Genomic DNA, 18,968 nt, shown 5'->3' with positions numbered 1-18,968 from the left:
ATAGAAGGCTAGGTGAGATAATAGAATGATAAGATTTGGGTTATCCTCCATCAGGCAGTGAGAGAGACTTTGCAAAAACAGCCCTTTTGCTTTTAATCAGACAGTAATCAAGTCACTTGACTTCAGGGAAATTTTTTCACCCTGGTGCAGTGCTTGCTTGTCAAGGCAGGCAGGCCTGTGGGACCTAGGCAGTCCAATTGTAAGCTGAAAGTTGCTCAGAATATTTTGATATTATGAATATACAAAAAAGGGAGGTCATAACATAAGTTGCTCTGATTTTTCAGAGCAATTCCCCTCCATCCGGACCGTGTCTGACGACAGAGGTTGCATAGCTCGTGTCAGTGAACCAACTATTATCTCCTGAGGTTTGGAGTACTTGAACATTTTCAAAATATCTGTACAAAAAAATTCTATATTAAAAAATTTGAGAAGCCCAACCCTCCCTAGTGGCACAGCGGGTTAGGGCGCAGCACTGCAAGCAAGCAGCTGCCACTTTAGTGTGTGTTCAATCCTCCACCCGGATGTGACCCACATGGCGCGGCAGACCTTTTCTGACCCACCCGCTGCTCCCCTCAGCAGTGTACTTCATTGATCTGCCTGTTCTGCTCCCCACTGTCTCTGGTGAATCCTCTCACTGCCCCTGCACTGCTGGCCTGTACCCCAGTTCTGTAGGCATAAATAAATAAAATCTTTAAAAATTTTTTTGAGAAGTCTTAGGAGAATTCTTACTATCTAGCATGGAGTTATGTCTCCTAACACATTCTGTTATGAAATTTTTTTAAAGATTTATTCATACAGAACTGGGGTACAGGCCAGAGATGTGGAGGGTGGGAGGATTCACCAGAGACAGACAGGGGAGCAGAACAGGCAGATCAACGAAGTGCACTGCTGAGGGGAGCAGCGGGTGGGTCAGGAGAGGTCTGCTGTGCCATGTGGTCACCTCCTGGGCAGGCAGGGATTGAACTCATGTGGAAGTGGCTTTAGCTTCTTTGTGCTGTGCTTTAACCTGCTGCTCTACCAGGGAGGGCCTCTGTTATGAAATTTTTGGGGGAGGAAGGGCTCAGTGGTCAAATTAGTTTGGTAAATGCTACTTCTGCTGTTCTAGTGGAGAGATTTGAGATTCATTAAACAGTTTAAAGACCAGCTTAACGTACTACTGCTCTGGTGTAGAAGCCAGTTTTATTTTTATTCACTCAACTTGTGCTAATATTCTATAGAACTGCTCATGGAACACCTTTTGGGAATGCCTTTCTAAGGAAGACAATCACAGCATGGCTTTGGGAGGCCAAGTTCTAGTGCTCACTGGAATCTCAGAAAATCTATTGAACTCTAAGAGCCTTAGAGTCCTTACTGTGAAATAAAAAATTTGACCTAAATGTCAGATTTGAGCAACATGACTCTCTAGGACCCATCCTGCCCCGACTGTAAGTCAAGGTATGAGATTTATTGTTACAATCAGAATAGCTGTGCCTAGGACTGCGTGAGGCACTATTTTCATCCACTCATTTCATCTCATTGTGAAGTGCACACACATAGTTGCACCTCATGCCTAACTGCGCAGGGTCTGGCCTGGCAGCTCCTGCCGCCAGGCAGGCTCCTTCCCTGTGATGTAGACATTCTGTCTCATGGCCACGCTGCCATTCCTCCACCTTGACCTGCTATTCTTAGCCTCAGCATCTTTGTAAATATTTTTCTCTGGCTGGTATTCTCTATTCTGATTTCATTTTACAAATTCTACCCATATGGAGTGAATTGAAGAGCTGACCCCCCCAATTCATTCATGTCTGCTTACAGCCTTAGATTGTGCAGCTATAACTAGTAAAGTTGGGTTGACATCTATGGGATTAGTGTGGGCCCTGAGTCCAGTATAGCAGAGTCCTAATGAGATAACAGAATACAGAGACATGGAGAAAAGGCAGTCAAGCGGGGATGAAGCAAGAGAGGAGAGGGGTTCAGCTACAGGTCAAGGAGACCAAGGGCTGCTTGGTCTCAAAGAGTCAAGGAAGGACTGTTATCCTTGAGAAGGGAGCAAGGCCCTGTGACACCTTGACTTTGGCTTTTTATCTTCCAGAGATGTGAGAGAATACATTTCCGTGAGATCACCCAGTTTGTAAGGCTTTTCTCCATGAGCCCTGGAAAACTAATATCCTACCAGTCTGCACTCAGCTTAAAAAAAGCTGCATCCCTCATCTAGGGGTTAGCCTTACCTTTGACACACTAGAGTAGCCTCGGGGACTTCTTCACAGCATGTCTGCTACTTGTGGTCTCTTGTCTAGTGTCTGCTTCCCTGGTGCTGTGAGGCCCCGTGAGGAAGGGTCATGGCCATTTTCTCAAGGCTGACATAACGTCCATCAGCTTGGTAGAATGCTAGAGCTTGCTGGACACGTGCTCAGTCAGCAGGAGGCTTTGGGCCTGTCCCTCTTGAATTGTATCCCTTACAGGCTTTCCCAGCAGATGAATTTCATACTAACTTTTCAAAACGCACTAAGTTTCATCAGTGCCCAGGAGGTGTTGTAAGCCCATTTGCAGGGAAATGATCTCAATCCAAAAAAGGAGCATCCCATATAATAATTCCTTGCCCCTGGGCCCAGACCTAAATGCCAGAGACAGTGAAAGGGAATTGCAGATTTTCTCCTCCCACTGGCAGACACAGCAGTGGGGCTGTGATGGGAGAGGAAGATAGAGAGGTGGGGCAGGGCCGAGGGTAGTGGAAACACGCTCCACAATTCAAGAGTCATTCACTGAGTGTCTGCCTCAGATCCACTCATTGAAGTTTTTTTCTTTATATTGGAGTGAAACCAGTTCTCTTTGCAATTATATATGGGAACATTATCTAGCCTCACCATGGATATAATTTTATTATGTCAAGTCTGTCTCACCCTAGCTGTATTAGCATCATGCCCCATACTTTTAAATAAATTGCATTTTTATTCCTTAGTGTACAGTATCATGTCAGTTTTACTTTATCTTCATTACCCAATGACCTTCATTTGGCAGTGACTTCTCACACTTCTGTTTTCTGATCTGTTACCAGAAGCTCTTTAAATTAGGCACTTTTGCAAATGGGAATGGAGGTATAAAAAGGACAGAACAAAATAACTGTAGGCTACAAACTGCCAGCTCACAGCTTTCTGTGTAACAATTTATCTTAATAAGTTATCCATCTTAGTAAGTTGTCATATACACATGCCGATTGTTAGCCCAGTGTCACCAAAAAACTGGCCTTTCACAGTTAGAAAGGAGAAGCTCAATACTGCAGTCTGAGCATAAATTTTCTCCGGTGAAAATAATTTTTCTGTTTTTATTTTCTTAACCCCAAAGCCTGTGTTTCAAACCTTTCCATTCCAGAGTAGCACAGATGGTTGAAATGTTCATTTTCTCCCTTGTTTCTAGGCAGCACTTTTCTTTTTAAGTGAATTTTTATTCTTAAAAACTAACTCGTAAATAAAAACCATCATCCTTGGACATACCCCAATCTCAGTCTGCAAACCATGAGACTGAGGAGGTTGGTCCTGTTTTAAATGTGAAGAAAAATCCCCAGATTTTAAAAACTGGAATTCCAACTTTACTTGAAGCATAGTTAGGACCATCTTATGTCATTTCACTGTGGAGGGCCCAGCCAAAATTCTTGATGTTAAAAGCAGGAGGGAGGGGAAAAGAGACCCGTGTCTGTTCTGAGATGGAAGCATTTCAAATGCTTTCTCTCCACCTTCCTCCCCACCTTCCCATGCTGGAGGCATTACCTCCCCAGGCTCCAGGGACCAGGTCCCCTTTTGCCCAGAGATCCAGAATGGTGCCACCAAGTAATTTGCTAGACAGTGAGAAATGAGCTTGTTGAGCTTTATCTTTGGTTACAGGAAAGGGCTGGAGTCATGTCTTTTCTTGATGGACAGCACGTTATGAGGATGTCACCACCCTGCAACTAGTCTGGGATCAGCTGAGTTGAAGCCACACTCAGCCTGTGTTTGCTGTAGGGTGATGGCCTTAGAGCACCTCCCCAGAGCTGGTGATGGAACATGCAATGAACTCCAGGGTTGGTTTTTGCATGTGATTTTTCACCCTGTCCTTTCAGTCAGCAAAGCAGAGCAGCCTTGAAATGCTATGAATAAATATTTGAAGTTTCTGGGTTTCTCATAACTCCATTTTTCTTCTAGGGATTAAATGGGAACCAGATGAGAATGGAGTCATTGCTTTTGACTGCAGGAACCGAAAATGGTAGGAAATGTTCAAACTTCTCAGTTAGTTTTGTAAAGAAATGACTTTCAGAGAGGCTCAGGACTCATTTTTACTTTCATCTTCCTCCAATCTAGGTATATCCAGGCAGCAACTTCTCCAAAAGATGTGGTCATTTTGGTTGATGTCAGTGGCAGCATGAAAGGGCTCCGTCTGACGATAGCAAAGCAAACAGTCTCATCTATTCTGGATACGCTGGGAGATGACGACTTCTTCAACATAATTGCTGTGAGTGCAGCTGTTTGTGTTTTCCTCGCACTCCGGGTTCATTTGCTCTCTTAGCGGCAGCCTGGTAGCGCTCACTCTGCCTTTGTATATGCAGCATTAGTGCCCTTGGGGAGGACCAGTTCGAGCCATGTGAGTCATTGACTCATAATACTTGACGGGCTTTTGGAGATGGGGTGCAATGGACTACATCTCTTCTAACTTAGCACCCAGATATTGTCATGTGGAGAAGTAGACCCAGATTTGGTTTTCCTGGTGAGCTGACCTTTTCCAGACTTTGAGGACTTAGACCTAGCAAGCTTTTCCTTGAATTATTAGAAATGTTCACATGGAGGTTAAGATAGATTAGCCTGATGATAATGCTAGTACTAATAATCATGAAGATAAAACAACTAAAATGTGGAGAGCAGTTTAAGACAGGGCACTCTATCTCAGCTTTAGAAACAAACGTGGCATCTATTAATTCCCTACTGTGTACCTTTTGCCTTATGCTTCATGTCTGCATTATTTTCATTCCTCACTGAAACTCTAAGTGGTAAGGTGTTGCGTAGACATTTTCTCAGAGGAAGCTGCTGAGGTCTAGAGGGTGTCATTAGTTGCCCAGGCTCACACTGCTGGAGAGCAGGAGGTCTGAGACCCAATCCCAAGACCAGGCAGGGGCCAGCAGCCTAGAAAGAAGCCGTGTTGAAGCTTCTACCTCCAGTTCTTTTTTCATATCTCCCAAATTTCCTGGTATGGCCCTCAAAGTTTCATTTCTCAAAGATTAAAGTCAAAAGTGAGAACTTAACCAGGTACCTATGTGTGATGGTCAGCTGGTGCTTTGCTCACATCAGCTCTTCTGGGACTGCAGTGGCTGCAGCAGTCAGCAGTGGCGTGTACCAGTGGGCAGAGCTTTGGGGTGGGTCTTAGTTTGGAATCCTTGTTCTGCTGCATACAGTTATGCATCTTGGGACAGAACACGTGCTTCTGAGCATCAGCCTACCAGCTGTGAAGTAGATGCGGTCACCCTGTCCACAGGGTCGCTGAGGTTATCACCAGGCTGGTGCAGGGGAGTCCCCTGATCAATGACTGGATTCAGAAGAAGCGGAGCCAGTTGAAGGGTGTTGTGCAGTTGTCCACATGGCTTCCCTTGGTCCCTGAAGTGTGTGTCCTCACAGGCCCTGTGTCTGCTCAGCCTTCTGCGTGGATGTGGCTCCCACTTTGAATGACCATGACTCTCGGGGGTGAGTGCCTGGGAAGTATCCTGCTTCTGATGAGGCTGAGCAACAGGGTCCAACTGCAGGGCATCGTGGTTTCCAGCTTTAAATTTTAAAAAGTCCTAAAGAAAGGAAGATGGGAGAGAATAATAGATTCCACGGGAGCAAGGATCAGTCTTGCTCACTCATTGAACTATCCCCAGTGCCTAGTAAATTGTAGGACTTTAAAATTTTATTGAATGAACAGTTCCAGCAAGGGGCTTCCTAAGAATGTGCAGTGTTCGATGGGGAGTCACTCATTGGATCTTTACCCCATCCTGTGCCTCATGGCCTGGAGACAGTCATCAGGCTGTACCAGCTGGAGGTCACGGTCTGAAAAAAAGGCACAGCAGGCATCTCGCCATTGCCCTCGCCCTGCTTCCTGAGCAGGAGCAAAGAGGACATAGTTAAACAGTTTTTACTGAAGGGCTAGTGGGCACAGTTATTTCAAAGGAGACTTTAGAGACTTAGAACTTCTTCCAAATCAAGAAGTTACTCAAGTTACCACTCTCATGAATATTCAGATGTGGCCTGATCCTCCCCCACACCCTGAAGCATTTATAGATAAGAAGCAGCTAATTTGAGACTATCTTTCTTATTAATCTTTAATTACTCATTACAGAAGTACCAGAAATTCACATAATAAGATGAGCTAACTAATTACATTGTGAATCCTTTATCAGTCAGGATTTATTGTTCTGGTAACAAAACCAATCGATTGAAATAATCTCTATAACTTCATTAAGATATACAAACAATGTCAACTCTATAATAAGAGAGGGTGATTAAGAAAATTAAAAGTAGACATGCCGATTATTATAGAACAGTGAAGGAAAATAAAATTTTTATCCAAAATTGTATAAGGGGACCCTTCAGAGCGTCCATTAACCCTCAGTGTACATCTGTTTGCTAGTTTTCAACATAAATGATCGGCTTCAGGACTACTTATGTAATTATTTTGACAACTGAAAGGACGCTCTGAACTATTTTATTTGAAGCTTTGTTAGTTAAAGTCATGAACTGTGTTTCCCTAATGGGTAAAGGAATGAATCAAGTATGCTAGTGAATTTATATTAAAAGCCTGAGGTCATAAAAGAAACCATGAATTAACAGTAACTTTTACACATTGCTTTTAACATAGGCAGTGTATGTAAAAAATATAAACAAGTCAGAAATGTTCCCCATTATCTTTCCATTTGGCCCATATCCTTCCAGATTTTTGTATGTATGTGAATGCATAATTTCCATAAAAATAGAATCTTAATTTACAGAATATTCAGCAACTTGACTCTATCCTCACGTGTTTTTCATCCATTTTGGCCTCCCTCTCTACTCACGTTGTTATCACATATATTAGAACAGAAGGGCTTTCCACCACCTACAGTTGACATACATCTTATAACCATCCCCCCTTTGCTGAATACCATGCTGTTACCAATCTCTTTTCTTCTCAGGGGTACTGCCATGAATGGACTTGTGTGTGTATTGTGTAGTTAGGTGTGCTTCCATACCAAAAGATACTTAACAGAGTTAGATGTTATCACAAGGTCCACAAAGCAGGTATAAAGTCTACACAATTACAAAATGTAATTTTGCCATTACAACACCTCATAGACTGGGCAACTTAAACACTAAAACTTTATTATCTCACAATTCTAGAGACTGGGAAGCCCAAGATCAAGGTCTAGCAAGGTTTGATTTCAGATGACAGTTCCCTCCTTGACTTGGGGCAATCACTTTCTCACTATGTGATCAAACAACCATTTCCTCGTGTGTACATGCAGAGGAAGCTCTCTCAGGTCTTCTCTTTTAAGAGTACAATCTTCATAAATGCTCCCCTCATGATCTCACCTAACCGTAACTCAAGACCTGCATCTCCAAGGACCATCACTTTGGAGGTTAGGGCTTCAATATATGAGTTTTTAATGGGGAGGAACACAAACATTCAGTCAGAGCGCTGGCATTTGAGAGTTCTAAGCAGTAGATTTGTAACTGGTAACATAATAATCTTTGTTGTATTCTCTTCAGTTCTCTCTCCAATTCTTAATGGGAGAGAGAATTTTGCCTTGCCGAATTGTGTTTCATATTGCTATGTTTCCCCATTACCTCCTTTGTGTTTCCACCCTGGCAAAAACTGCTCCGGTAATATGGTGTAGGTTTTCCCTTTGTCTTTGAAGTGCTTACTTGCCTCTGTCTAGAGACGGACCCCATTGCAAGCTCTCGCAAGTGCTGGGGAGTGGGATATTTGAAGTTCCATCTACAATGCCCTACAAAACTGAGTGCATTGTTCTTATGGGCGGGATCCATTTATGGGGGAAGACATTATTATTTCACCCTTCACTACACTGCCAGCTTTCTCTTTCTTATGAGTTAGATGTCTGAGGAGACATTTCACTGGTTTAAGAAAGGAAGTAAAGAATAGTCTTTATTTTTAATGTTGGAAACCCTTGTGTGTTGTAGATTTTTGTTTGTACAGATCTAATTCTTCATTGCAGTTTGATTTGTACTGCCATAAAAGGAAGGGAGAAAGAATAAGATTTAATAGCAAGTAAGACTTTCCTTGGCCATCCCAGTCAGTTTTGTATGTTTGCATCATGTTCATTGCTAAGTGCATCTTACATATCATACTGAAATGTTTCCCATCCAGGTCTTTCCAGAGGATAAACATGAAAAGATACTGTTATAAATTGTTTCAGCATTCATGGGCAGGGTACTGTAAAGTCTATCTAAGACTGATTAGCTAAATGATTGAATCATAAAGGAATTGTTGAAATCTGAGAGTGATTTTGTGCAGTTGAAGTTAAAATTTAAGGTCAGACCACTAGTGCATGAAGAGAGGTCTCTAACAAGAGAAAAGGCATATTTTTCTGATTCACTTTGAAGCCTCACTCCAAGCCATGCATTAAATTAACAATATTATCATAAAAATGAGGGTGCTAATTCCATCCAATGCTGAAATTTGAAAAATGATTTTACAGAAGCCTAAGCCATGCATTAAATGAACACAGTATTAACTGGGCTGATATTGTTAAATCAATTTAAATGCCTCCTGTAGCCTGAGTTTGTGTAGAGTGGAATAGAGAACATCATTTGTTGGTTCAGCCCAGAACTTTCTGGTGCCCTGGTTTTAATTTGCAGAATTTTCTTTAGAACCATTTCTCCAGTGCTTTGCTTGCAGTGGATTTGCTTTTTAAAGTAATCGATTCCGTATTAAAGTATGAGGATGGTATTTTCTTTCAGTGCTCATTTGTTCTGTACTGCTAATTATGTCCAGTCGTGTTTCAAATTACACAAGAAACTTTTATAATGCAAAAGATCCCTAAGATGCCTTGTGTTGGTGAAAATATTGTGGGTTCATCTGCTTCATTACATAATTCCTACACATTTCATTTGAAAGGTTATTTAATCAAAAGTGCACCAATAAAAACCATAAAAATATTTAATGGAGTTCCAGCAATTCTATATCAGTTTTTGTATTGTATAAACATAGCAGCATTTTAATTCTGTGGGGTTTCCGTGGAAAGTAGGGTTCTATAAAACATACCCATTTACTCCCTTTCATTCCCACCCCCCGCCATCATCTCCTTTTTTTTTTTTTGACTTTGTTCCTAGCCATTTTTCCCATTGTTAATCTTCTCTACAACGTTGCCTTTTGTTTTTGTGTTTTTACTATTTATCCATTCAGGAAATGCTATTGAGTGCAGAGAGTTAAGTACCAAAGCTGCCTCTGTAAGTAAGGACATGTTGTCTTCTCTCATGGACCTTCGATTTTTGCATGTGTTTGCGTTGGGTGTGGAAGCAGCCAGGGCAGAGCAGTAAAGACACTGGGCAGTGATGGAATATGCAACCAGCTAGGGGCTTAAGGATGCCTTTTCAGAAGAAATAATGGCTAAATGAACACTTTAAGATAGGTGGACCTTAACCACATATGCAGTGAGCTAGGGCAAAGTGAGGAACAAGAAACAGAGAGGGAAGGACCTTTGGCAGGTGAGAGTTACCTTTTTCTCACCTGAGGACATACAAACCTTGGTGAGTTGATGGAAAGGAGCTCAGCATCTGGACATGTTGGAGTGGTTGTGAACAGGGTGCTAGAGTGGTTGGGGGTTGCCGGTAAACTGAGAGGGGCTGGATTGACCAGATCAAACACGTCTGACCAGTCATGGAGAACTTCATCTGGAGCCAGTGGAGGGCTTACACTTAGATCCCCATAAATCTCTCCCTTAATCTTGCCTCACTCTCCTCTTCTTTTCTTTTCCTTTTTTTAGATAACTGGGGAATCTTCTGTTAGGCCTGAAGGCTACTTTGCTTTCACTGATGAAACAGGGTTCAGAGTCCTCTGTCTTATCTAGAACCCAAAGGGAGCTATTCTTCACTCTTCAGTATCTGGGCTGCAATTTATAAGAACCACATGTGGCATGATTCTTCTATACCAATGCAAAGCTTGCATAAATTTTGGGGACATTGCACAAGTCCAGCACATTTGGTCTTTGTTTTTAGATTCTTCTCCAAAATTTTCTGGCCATTCATTTAATGGTGCTTGAAACTCACCTTTCCTGTTTAAGATCTCCATTCAAATCCCCAATGAGGATTTTGCTGTGTTTTTAAAATGGGGCATGTAGGAATGCTTACAGAGCTTGGACAAAAGGAACGGAAAGGCAGATAGCGCTGTGTCCCCGGGTTGCTTGGGGGAGAAGAAAGGGCAGTTCCCAGGAGAACCGAGAGGGTGTAGTCTTAACTTTTGAAGAAGATTGTGGGTTTGTCTCAAGCTTGTTTCTGTATTTGTGACATCATAGATAAACGCTTTTTATCGTGAGAAGGAGAAGCACACATTGTTTTCAGATGTAATCAGTATATCCCTTTACTAATAAAAGTAAGAAAGAGAGGTTTACAATCACTCCACATGGGTGATCATGTGCGAATTTAGCCAGTGTTTTATGTCCCTGGCACATAGCAGGTGCTTGGTTAGTATTCAGTGAGCAAACAAAGGAACAAAAGGTTCCTGGCAGATGTCTTCCTGGAAAAGTATTTGGCAGTAAGCTGGTTGCACTGTTTTGGCTCCTGGATTGCTAAAGAGCTGGGTCACTGAGAAGGCTCAGATTGCGAATGCAGTGGGACAGTGTGTGACTGCGTGCCCTGGTGGTTGGTATCTTGGGTATTTAGCCAGTCGCTTTTGCCTACTGGGTTCAGCATTTCTCTCCAGTGAGTGCAGGTTCTGCTCTCTGGAGGAAGTCAGTGAGGGGCGTGTGGGCTGAACCCTGTTCCCAAAGTCATTACACTGCTTTCCTCTGCACCCTTCCTATTCAGCAAGTAGCAGCTCAATGTAGCAAGGATGCCCGTTGCTTCCTCTCCACACAGCGCACATTGCACGCACATGGACCACTTCTTGTGTGTGTGCACCAAGGTGCCCTCTGTCTCTTCTTACCTGCTAGTCTCTGCAGTGACTCTTTACTGAGTTATCTCATTTCATCCTCAGAGCGAGGGACAGTTACAACACATATACACTAGGCTCAAAGAACTGAGATGTCTTGGCTGAGGTCACCTGTCTAGTGGGTGGTAGAGCCAGACGTGACTCCAGGCCCGTCTGCCTCTGCTCTTTTATGTCTACAGTTCTGCTCTTGTGTGAATCAGAATAGGAGGGCTTACTAGGAAGGCAAAGGGGAGAAGAAAACCAAGTGTGACTGAGGTCCGGTGACTATGGGACAATTTATAAGCGCTTTATGAGATAGCTCCTCTTGGTCTGTCTTCTTACCGCGTGTTTGGCAGACTGAGTGGATTATCATCTTTAGGGCTGCCGGTGTCCTCTCCTATCTGTGCAGAGAGTCCTCCCTTTTCCTAGAAGTTTGCCGGAAGGATTAACTACATCAGGAGCAGAGAGGTTCAGGGCCTCTTTCGGTTTCAGTCTCGGGAGTGGTAGGGAGCAAGGGCAAATGGCAGAGAAAGCCTCATCAGGACAGTGACAATGAGCATTACATCCTTTTCTTCTTTAGCCTGAAGTAAGGATGAAGAGAGTTATTTGTAAAAAGCTAGAGTGCACTTAGGTGACCGGCTCTTCAGTTGTGAATTAATGCGGCCACTGGCACCACGTTTTCACAAAGTGGGAATCTAGGGAGCATCTGTGGGAATGCAGAAACTGAAAGGCTTCTGGAGGGAGTGTTGCTGGGACCCTGGAAACAGGGAGTCTTGGGTCCCCGCGGAGGGGAGCATTTGGGGGGGGGGGGGAGCAGGTACACCAGCGGCCCCCGGCACAGCTGCCCGAAGTGCATTGCGCGCACACAGATGGCTGAGCCCATCTCCCTGCGGTGATACAGACCAGATTTCTCAGCATAGCTTTATCCTGATGCAGTCAAGGGAAATTAGTCAACTGCAAGCTTGGATGATGCCACTAACAAGCTGGCGGGGATTCACAAGAGCAGATTCCTCCGCTGTGGCCACGGCACACACAGCGACAGCAGCGTGGTTTTGATTACTGCACATGTTCCTCCCTGATGAGGGCAAGAACTTCTTGGTCTTCTTTACTTTTAGACCCCCTGTGATGCCCCCACATGTACAGGCCTTTCCAGCAGCAAAGCAGCTTCAGGTCCGTTGCCCTGTTGGATCCTCACAGGGGCCTCTGGAAACGAAACAGTGAATCAGCACCTTCTTAATGTGTAAGAATCAGGGATCAGAGAGGTTTAGTGACTTCCCCCAAGGCCACACAGTGACGTTATAGCAGAGGCAGGACTTGAACACAAATGTTCTGACTCCCAGCTTAGACTGCACAGTCCCGTAATCAATTTTGATCAATTTTAGGCAAAATGTAGATGAATTAAATTTACTTGGAACATGGAGGGCTAAAAGGAAGAAGAACCGACATTTTAACATCATTTAGGAAGTGTGTCCGGTTCTGTGTTGGCTCATTACTCAATTATCCCATTGGTGGCACAAGTTATACAACAATTGAATAAAGGTTGCTTCTCCACATCAGCATCTAGTAATCTCCTGGAGAAACCATAAGGACAGCATCTGGCATTGTGCCATAGTACAGCATTGTCATTAAGGACCCACTGGGACTCTGTCACCCTTGGCCTTTGCTTTTTATTCTAAATGTTATCATCTCATGACTGCAAAATGTTTCTAGGAACCCTGCAATAACACCCTAAGTGGGAAGGAAGACAGTGGGTATAGAATAGTTTTCCTTTAGTGGCAAGAAAAAAAATTCATTGCAACTAAGTGCCCAGAAAGCATCCTTTTCTGTTTCATTGTCTGGGAATGGTCACTGGATCACCCCTCCGATGCAAGGCAGGCCAGGAAAGCATGTACCCAGCAGGGGGGAACCAGAGAGTTGTGATGACAGAGACTGATTGCTTCAGGCCTTAGGAATGGGCATATTGTCACCCTGAACCAAATCAGTCAGCAAGGGAGGGAGAAACAGCTGTGTATTTTTTTTTTTTTTTTTTTTTTTTATAAAGCAGCTTCCAGTTCAGTTCAGTATCATGAGGAATAAGAATTTTGGGGAAGTTCTTCAGGTTTAATTATGCAATTCAACTGTCCTGAGATGACATCTATTTTTTGGATAAAAAGTCGCACTCCCATTTGTGAATGGTTAATTTTAAAACTGCATACATGTATTTTTTTCCATGCTTTTTAAAGGAGACCTAAGCTCTAAGACAATGGGGATAGAATGTTTTACATGCTTTTGTATGACTCAGAGCATATATCAATGTTTAAAGAGAGGCAAAGTCACACTGATGGGAAACATTAAGTGTTGAGGGGTGGAAAGAAGGTGGGGCTTTGAGGTGCTGAGGTCAGTGATGTTGAGATCAGGCTGCTCGGGTAATCTGGGCTCCAGGCCTCATTACCTGCCCGGGACCCTGGGCAAGTCCCTCACTTTCACTGTTGTTGCATCCTCAGGCTGTTTTGTCTGTGCAGGTTGTCTGAAACAAATGTCCCAAGAACACGGCTTTTTTCACTCGCCCCCTGCTCACAGCCCTCCATGGTCTTCATTGCCAACATATTGAAAGTTCAAACTCTTCAGCTAGACACAGTTCAAAAACTGGCCCCATGAAAGGTGTTTCTCATTCTTTCCCCTTGGAGCTCTGGGCTGAGACTTTGGTTGCTGAAGTGAAAATGCTGTTATACAGTCATCATGGAGGATCAGACATGGGCCTAAAGGGGGGACCCAGATTGATGAGGGAGCCAGGCACAGGGCAATTAGAATTTTGGAGGGGTATACAGGAAAGGGACCCCCACCTGCTTACCTCTGCTGTTGCTTCCCAGCAGAGGTAAGAAAGAGCTGACTCAGGGTGAATAGGAGTTGACCAGAAGATGCCAGAGTTAGGTATTCCAGACAGAAGATCCAGTGCTTTTTCTGTCAGAAAAGGCAGAATATATCAGAGGGCAGGGTGGGAGTCAGAGATAGCTGCTGCTAAGTTTATGGGGAGGCCTAATGAGTGAAGATGCTAGAACAGTCAACAGAGCCAAGTGTCCAGAGCCCTGCCAAGTCCTAGGAAGGTTCATCTGAAGAGCAATGGGGAGCTTGAGACAAGGCTGACAAGTGGCAAGATGCTCAGATTTATGTTTTAGAAGGACCACCCTAGCTACAGTGGAGAGAATTGAGCTTGAAGAAAGCAAGTGAGCTTTGGACCACAACAAAGAGACATATTCTGGTTACTTGGAATCAAAAATGATGGGAAGATGAATGCTGACCTGTGTGGAAGATGGTATCATTGTGCATGAGTAGTTTCCCAGAGTAAACAAAGAACATCAAGGCTTCTCCTTCCTCCATTCCGTCCTCCCTCACATGTGGCGCACTGGTGTTCCCGTGGCTCCACAAGACCTAAGACAAGAGCTGAGTTCTATCTACCCAGTTGTGGGATGCTCTTGGGACCCCACCTGGACCATGAACTGGTAGTTATGGCCAGAGCACCATTCTTTGGAGACACCCCAAAAGGACAGTCAGTTAACCATGTATACCCTGAACACTGCCATATACCAGCCTATGCTCTTGGGCTGGTATATGGAAGTCTTCACAAAGAGGGCTGTGTTTGACACTTAAACATGATTTTCTATAATGACACCAATTGAGGGTGTTATCTTAAGTGAAATAATCAAGCATGATCATGTTCCCATTTTGTTTCCCTTTGAGTGTCCTTGAATGATTTAGTATCCTTTGCATGCCTAATTGCTTCCTCTTGCCTGTCTCTTCCCTTGCAGTATAATGAGGAACTTCACTATGTGGAACCGTGCCTGAATGGAACATTGGTGCAAGCCGACAGGACCAATAAAGAGGTAGGGCTTTTTGCTGGGAAGGTGCATCAAATTGCCAAAGGGCAATGGGCACCCTTTCCCCTCATAGTGGTCACATACAATGATTCTGTCCTAGTTTTGAGAAACTTATTAAATGGATTGCCCTTTGATTGAGACCCTAGGGATTCCCAGTTTATAGAACATTTATGAAGAGACACACATAAAATCATAGCTGTAAGAAAATTCAGATGCTCAAGATGCTCGCTAGTTCTGAAACAATAGCATTGATTTTCTTTTATTCTAAGGACATCCTATGTGTGCTTGACATCTGGATTGACATGACTGAAATCATATTACTGTTGCTGAAGTTTCATCAAAAATTGAATCTACTTATTATATCTCTTGTTGCACATAAACAATTGATTTAATAATTATTGAGGTACTATTTTGTATCTGTCTTAGGCTACTGCTATTGGCTAGAAATGTCTGGGCACTAACCCGAATTCTCCCTTTTAAGCCTTTATTATGACTGGATTGGGCTTGAGTTTCTTGTGAAGATTGCAAGATACTCCTCAGCCATAACCATCAAGAAAATTTGAAAAAATAGATGTGTATTATTTATTAGTCATGTAAATTACAAGTGACACAGCATGTCTGAACCAGAGTAAGGTTAGTGAGGGCTGGGGGAAGAGAGAGAGAGACATTGGAGATTGTATATATATACATGGAATTCAGATTTTATTGACTTTAAGGGTCATACCCAATAATTGATCAGTTACCTAAATCACCATGATCTGAAATCACTAGGATTTGTTGGGGGCAGACAGCCTAGCTCTTATCTAGTAGCTTTCAGTATGTGTGTGTTTGTGTGTGTGTGTGAGAGAGAGAGAGAGGGAGAGAGAGAGGGAGAGGGAGAGGAAGAGAGAGAGAGCACATGTGCGTGAGCTAGCTCTTTGTATTGGAGGCCAAGAACTTGAGTCAGGAATTACATAAGGAAAAATCTACTGCAGATAGCCATTGCAGTAACATTTCCTGGATTATAAGGTACCCTTTATAAGGATAAGGATGATATCTGTTCACTTCTGTATCATAGTTGAGTTTAATATATATTTATTTTTGATAATTTCCTTTCCTCTGACATTAATAAGGCTACCCCTGCTTTAAAAATATAATCTTTGCCTAGTGTGTTTTTTCCCATCCTTGTATTTTCAGCATACCTATGTTATTGGCTTTCAAGTAAATTTTAGTAGTCAGTCTATGACTGGATCATTTCTTTTTTCATTTTTTAAAAAGATTTAATTATGCAAACAGAACTGGGGTACAGGCCAGAGTAGCAGAGGCAAGGAGAGGAGTCACTGGAATCAGAGTGGGGAGCAGAACAGGCAAACTGATGAAGTACACTGCTGAGGGGAGCAGCGGGCAGGTCAGGAGAGGTCTGCTGAGCCTGTGGTTGACCTCTGGGTGGGGATCGAACTTACACCTCTGCGACCGAGGCCAGCCTCCCAGTGCTGCACTTAACTCATTGTGCCACGGCCACAGGGAGGGCCTGGGTCATTTCTTTTAACTCCATGCAGTCAATCTCTGTCTTTTATACTCAGCATAGTATTCTATGTGCTAAATAATATAGTAAGGCTACAAGAAGTAAAAGCATACAGAAAAGAAAGTAAACTTTCTATTTTCAGATGATTAGCTTATATATGTAGGGGGAAAAAATCTGCCTAAAATGATAGAATCTGAAAACTTCCTAGGACTAATGAATTCAGCAAAGATACATGTATAAAATCAATACTCAGAAACATTTCTATATTTTAACTGAATGTATGGAAAACATTTTAAAAGGCAATGCCACTTATAATTGTTGTCAATAAACCTAGTAGAACATATACAGGTTTTATTATGCTGAAAATTACAAAATGCTAATGAAAGAAATCAAAGAAGGCCTAAGTAAATATAGAAACTAACAATATACATAGGTAGAAGTTTCAACATAGCAAATGTATCCATTTTTTCTGTAAAATAATCTGCAAATTTAGTTCAATTCTTTTCCTCTCCAGCAAGGATCTTGCAGACATACAAATGTACTCTAATATTTATATAGTCATAGAGCTGAGAATAGAAAATCAATCTTGAAAAAGAATAAAGTACAAGAAATCAATCTGCACAGTATTAAGAAGTAGTTACACTAAACAAGTGTGTGGTGTTGATGGAGGAGTAGACATATAGATCTACTGAGTATAAGGAAGAGTACAGACATATACTCACATGAATACGCTCAGATGATTTTTTGGCAAAGTGCAAAAATTCCAAGAATGATTCAGTGGAAGAAAGATACCTTTTCGATAATAGAAAAGGTGATCATCTACAGTGAACATCCATAAAGACAGACAAACAAGCAAGAAATATATACCTTTGATGCAAACCTCACAACTTAAATACAAGTTAAATCCAGCAAAATAAAATGAGCAATTATGACATTCTCTGAACAAAACCCTGTGGAAATGATCTAGGGCCAGGCGAAGAGTTTTTAGACTTGATACAAAAGCACAACACATAACAGGAAAATCTGATGAGATAGATTTTGTTAAAATTAGAAGAGTAAAGTATCTTAGGATGGGAACCTTTTTTTAAAATTTTGAACAATTTCAATATCTTTTAGCATTTCTTTTCTTGCCTGTAAGGTTTTCTTTGAAAAGTCTACTTGATGTAAAAAATATATAAAATAGTAGAAATAAGGAATCTAATAGGTGTTCCTTTATAGGCCACTCTTTCTCTTTGTGTTTTTAATAGTCTGTCTTTATTGGCTTTCAACAATGTAATGCGTCTTACAGTGTGTCAATCTGGTATTATTTTGTTTGAAACTCATGGGTCTATTGGATCAGGATGTCTGTTTCCTTTTCCAGATTGAGATGGTTATGAGCAACTATTTCTTTAAATAATTATTTTCTATGTCTTAATATTTTTCTTCTCCTTTAGCAGACTCCCATGGTATGAATGTCATTTCTCTTTAGGCTCTTTCTAAAAAAAATTTTTTTCTCTTTATTGTACTATTTGTGTGCTTATTGACATTGCATCTTTAAGCTATTGATTATCTCTATTACTTGCATTTGTCTGTTGTTAAATCCCTTTATTGTATTTTTTTGATACAACTTTTTAAAAAAAATTAAATTTAAAAATTAGATAAAAATCCAGTTATTAGATCAAATAGTTTTAATTGCAATGGCCCTATTTTTTTTAGCCTTACTTTGTTCCTATTTCACATCACCCATTGTTTCCCTTAATTTAGCAAGCTTGATTATAACTGTTATCTTACATTCTTACTCTGGCATAGTCTACAGTTCTGCTGGATTGAGACATCTGTTGGGGTGTTTTTGACTATAGTATTTGTGATATATTCTATTTCCTCACTTTTGCCTTTTATGTGTTGTAAATTCATATTTAATAAGTTATATCCCTTCCACAAGAAGATGGGGATGATTCTAGGGTTTTTGCTTAAAATTTTTAGGTGTCTATTATTTCACAGATTGCTCCCTTTGTACTTGTTCAAATGGCTGGGGCACTGGTGCTATAAAGGAGGAATGCCAGGAAAAACTGCCTCCAACAAGCATTAAGGTTTCAAGCTTCCTAGGGTGTTGATGGCACTTGGGTTATGTGATGGGTATCCACCTTGATCCCATCCTGTGTCCAACTCCTCAGCCAAAATGCTTCATATTGTCTTATGTCAACCTCAGCAATAGATGTAGTACTAAGTGAGGACTGTAGTGTAGACAGGGCTACAAGTCAGAAATTGTTCGCTTTGCTTTTGAGAACAATGCTTAATCCTGGGGTGTTTGCTACTGTATTTAGGGCCCCAGTGTTTAGCGCTGGTTTGTGAGAGTGTTCAGTTTTCTTGGTTTTAACTCTGACTGAGGGTAAGGCAGGTGGTTAGTATATTACAGCCTCAGGACTGTAAATAATAATCTCTTCTATCAGGAGACATAGATGATCTGATCTGGCTTACTGCCTGTTTGGGTTCCAACTATTTTACTCTAAAAGCCTCTGGCTTAAGCTAAC

The 18,968-nt window shown here is 42.0% G+C and overlaps 1 protein-coding gene across 1 annotated transcript in view; it reads left to right on the top strand.

Annotated features, from left to right (window-relative positions):
- The window catches only part of CACNA2D3 (calcium channel, voltage-dependent, alpha 2/delta subunit 3), a 764,442-nt gene that overhangs the window by 347,456 nt on the left and 398,018 nt on the right, over positions 1 to 18,968 (top strand). Inside the window, exons 6-8 of the mRNA XM_004676565.2 lie at positions 4,155 to 4,215; positions 4,311 to 4,461; positions 14,886 to 14,960. Coding sequence (XP_004676622.1) covers positions 4,155 to 4,215; positions 4,311 to 4,461; positions 14,886 to 14,960 — 287 coding nt within the window. The remainder of the gene's footprint in view (positions 1 to 4,154; positions 4,216 to 4,310; positions 4,462 to 14,885; positions 14,961 to 18,968) is intronic.

Source organism: Condylura cristata, unplaced genomic scaffold, assembly GCF_000260355.1.
Source record: "Condylura cristata isolate star-nosed mole 26May11 unplaced genomic scaffold, ConCri1.0 scaffold00004, whole genome shotgun sequence".
NCBI lineage: Eukaryota > Metazoa > Chordata > Mammalia > Eulipotyphla > Talpidae > Condylura > Condylura cristata.
Note: the sequence above shows the minus strand (reverse complement) of the source record. Positions and strands in the feature narration are given on the sequence as shown.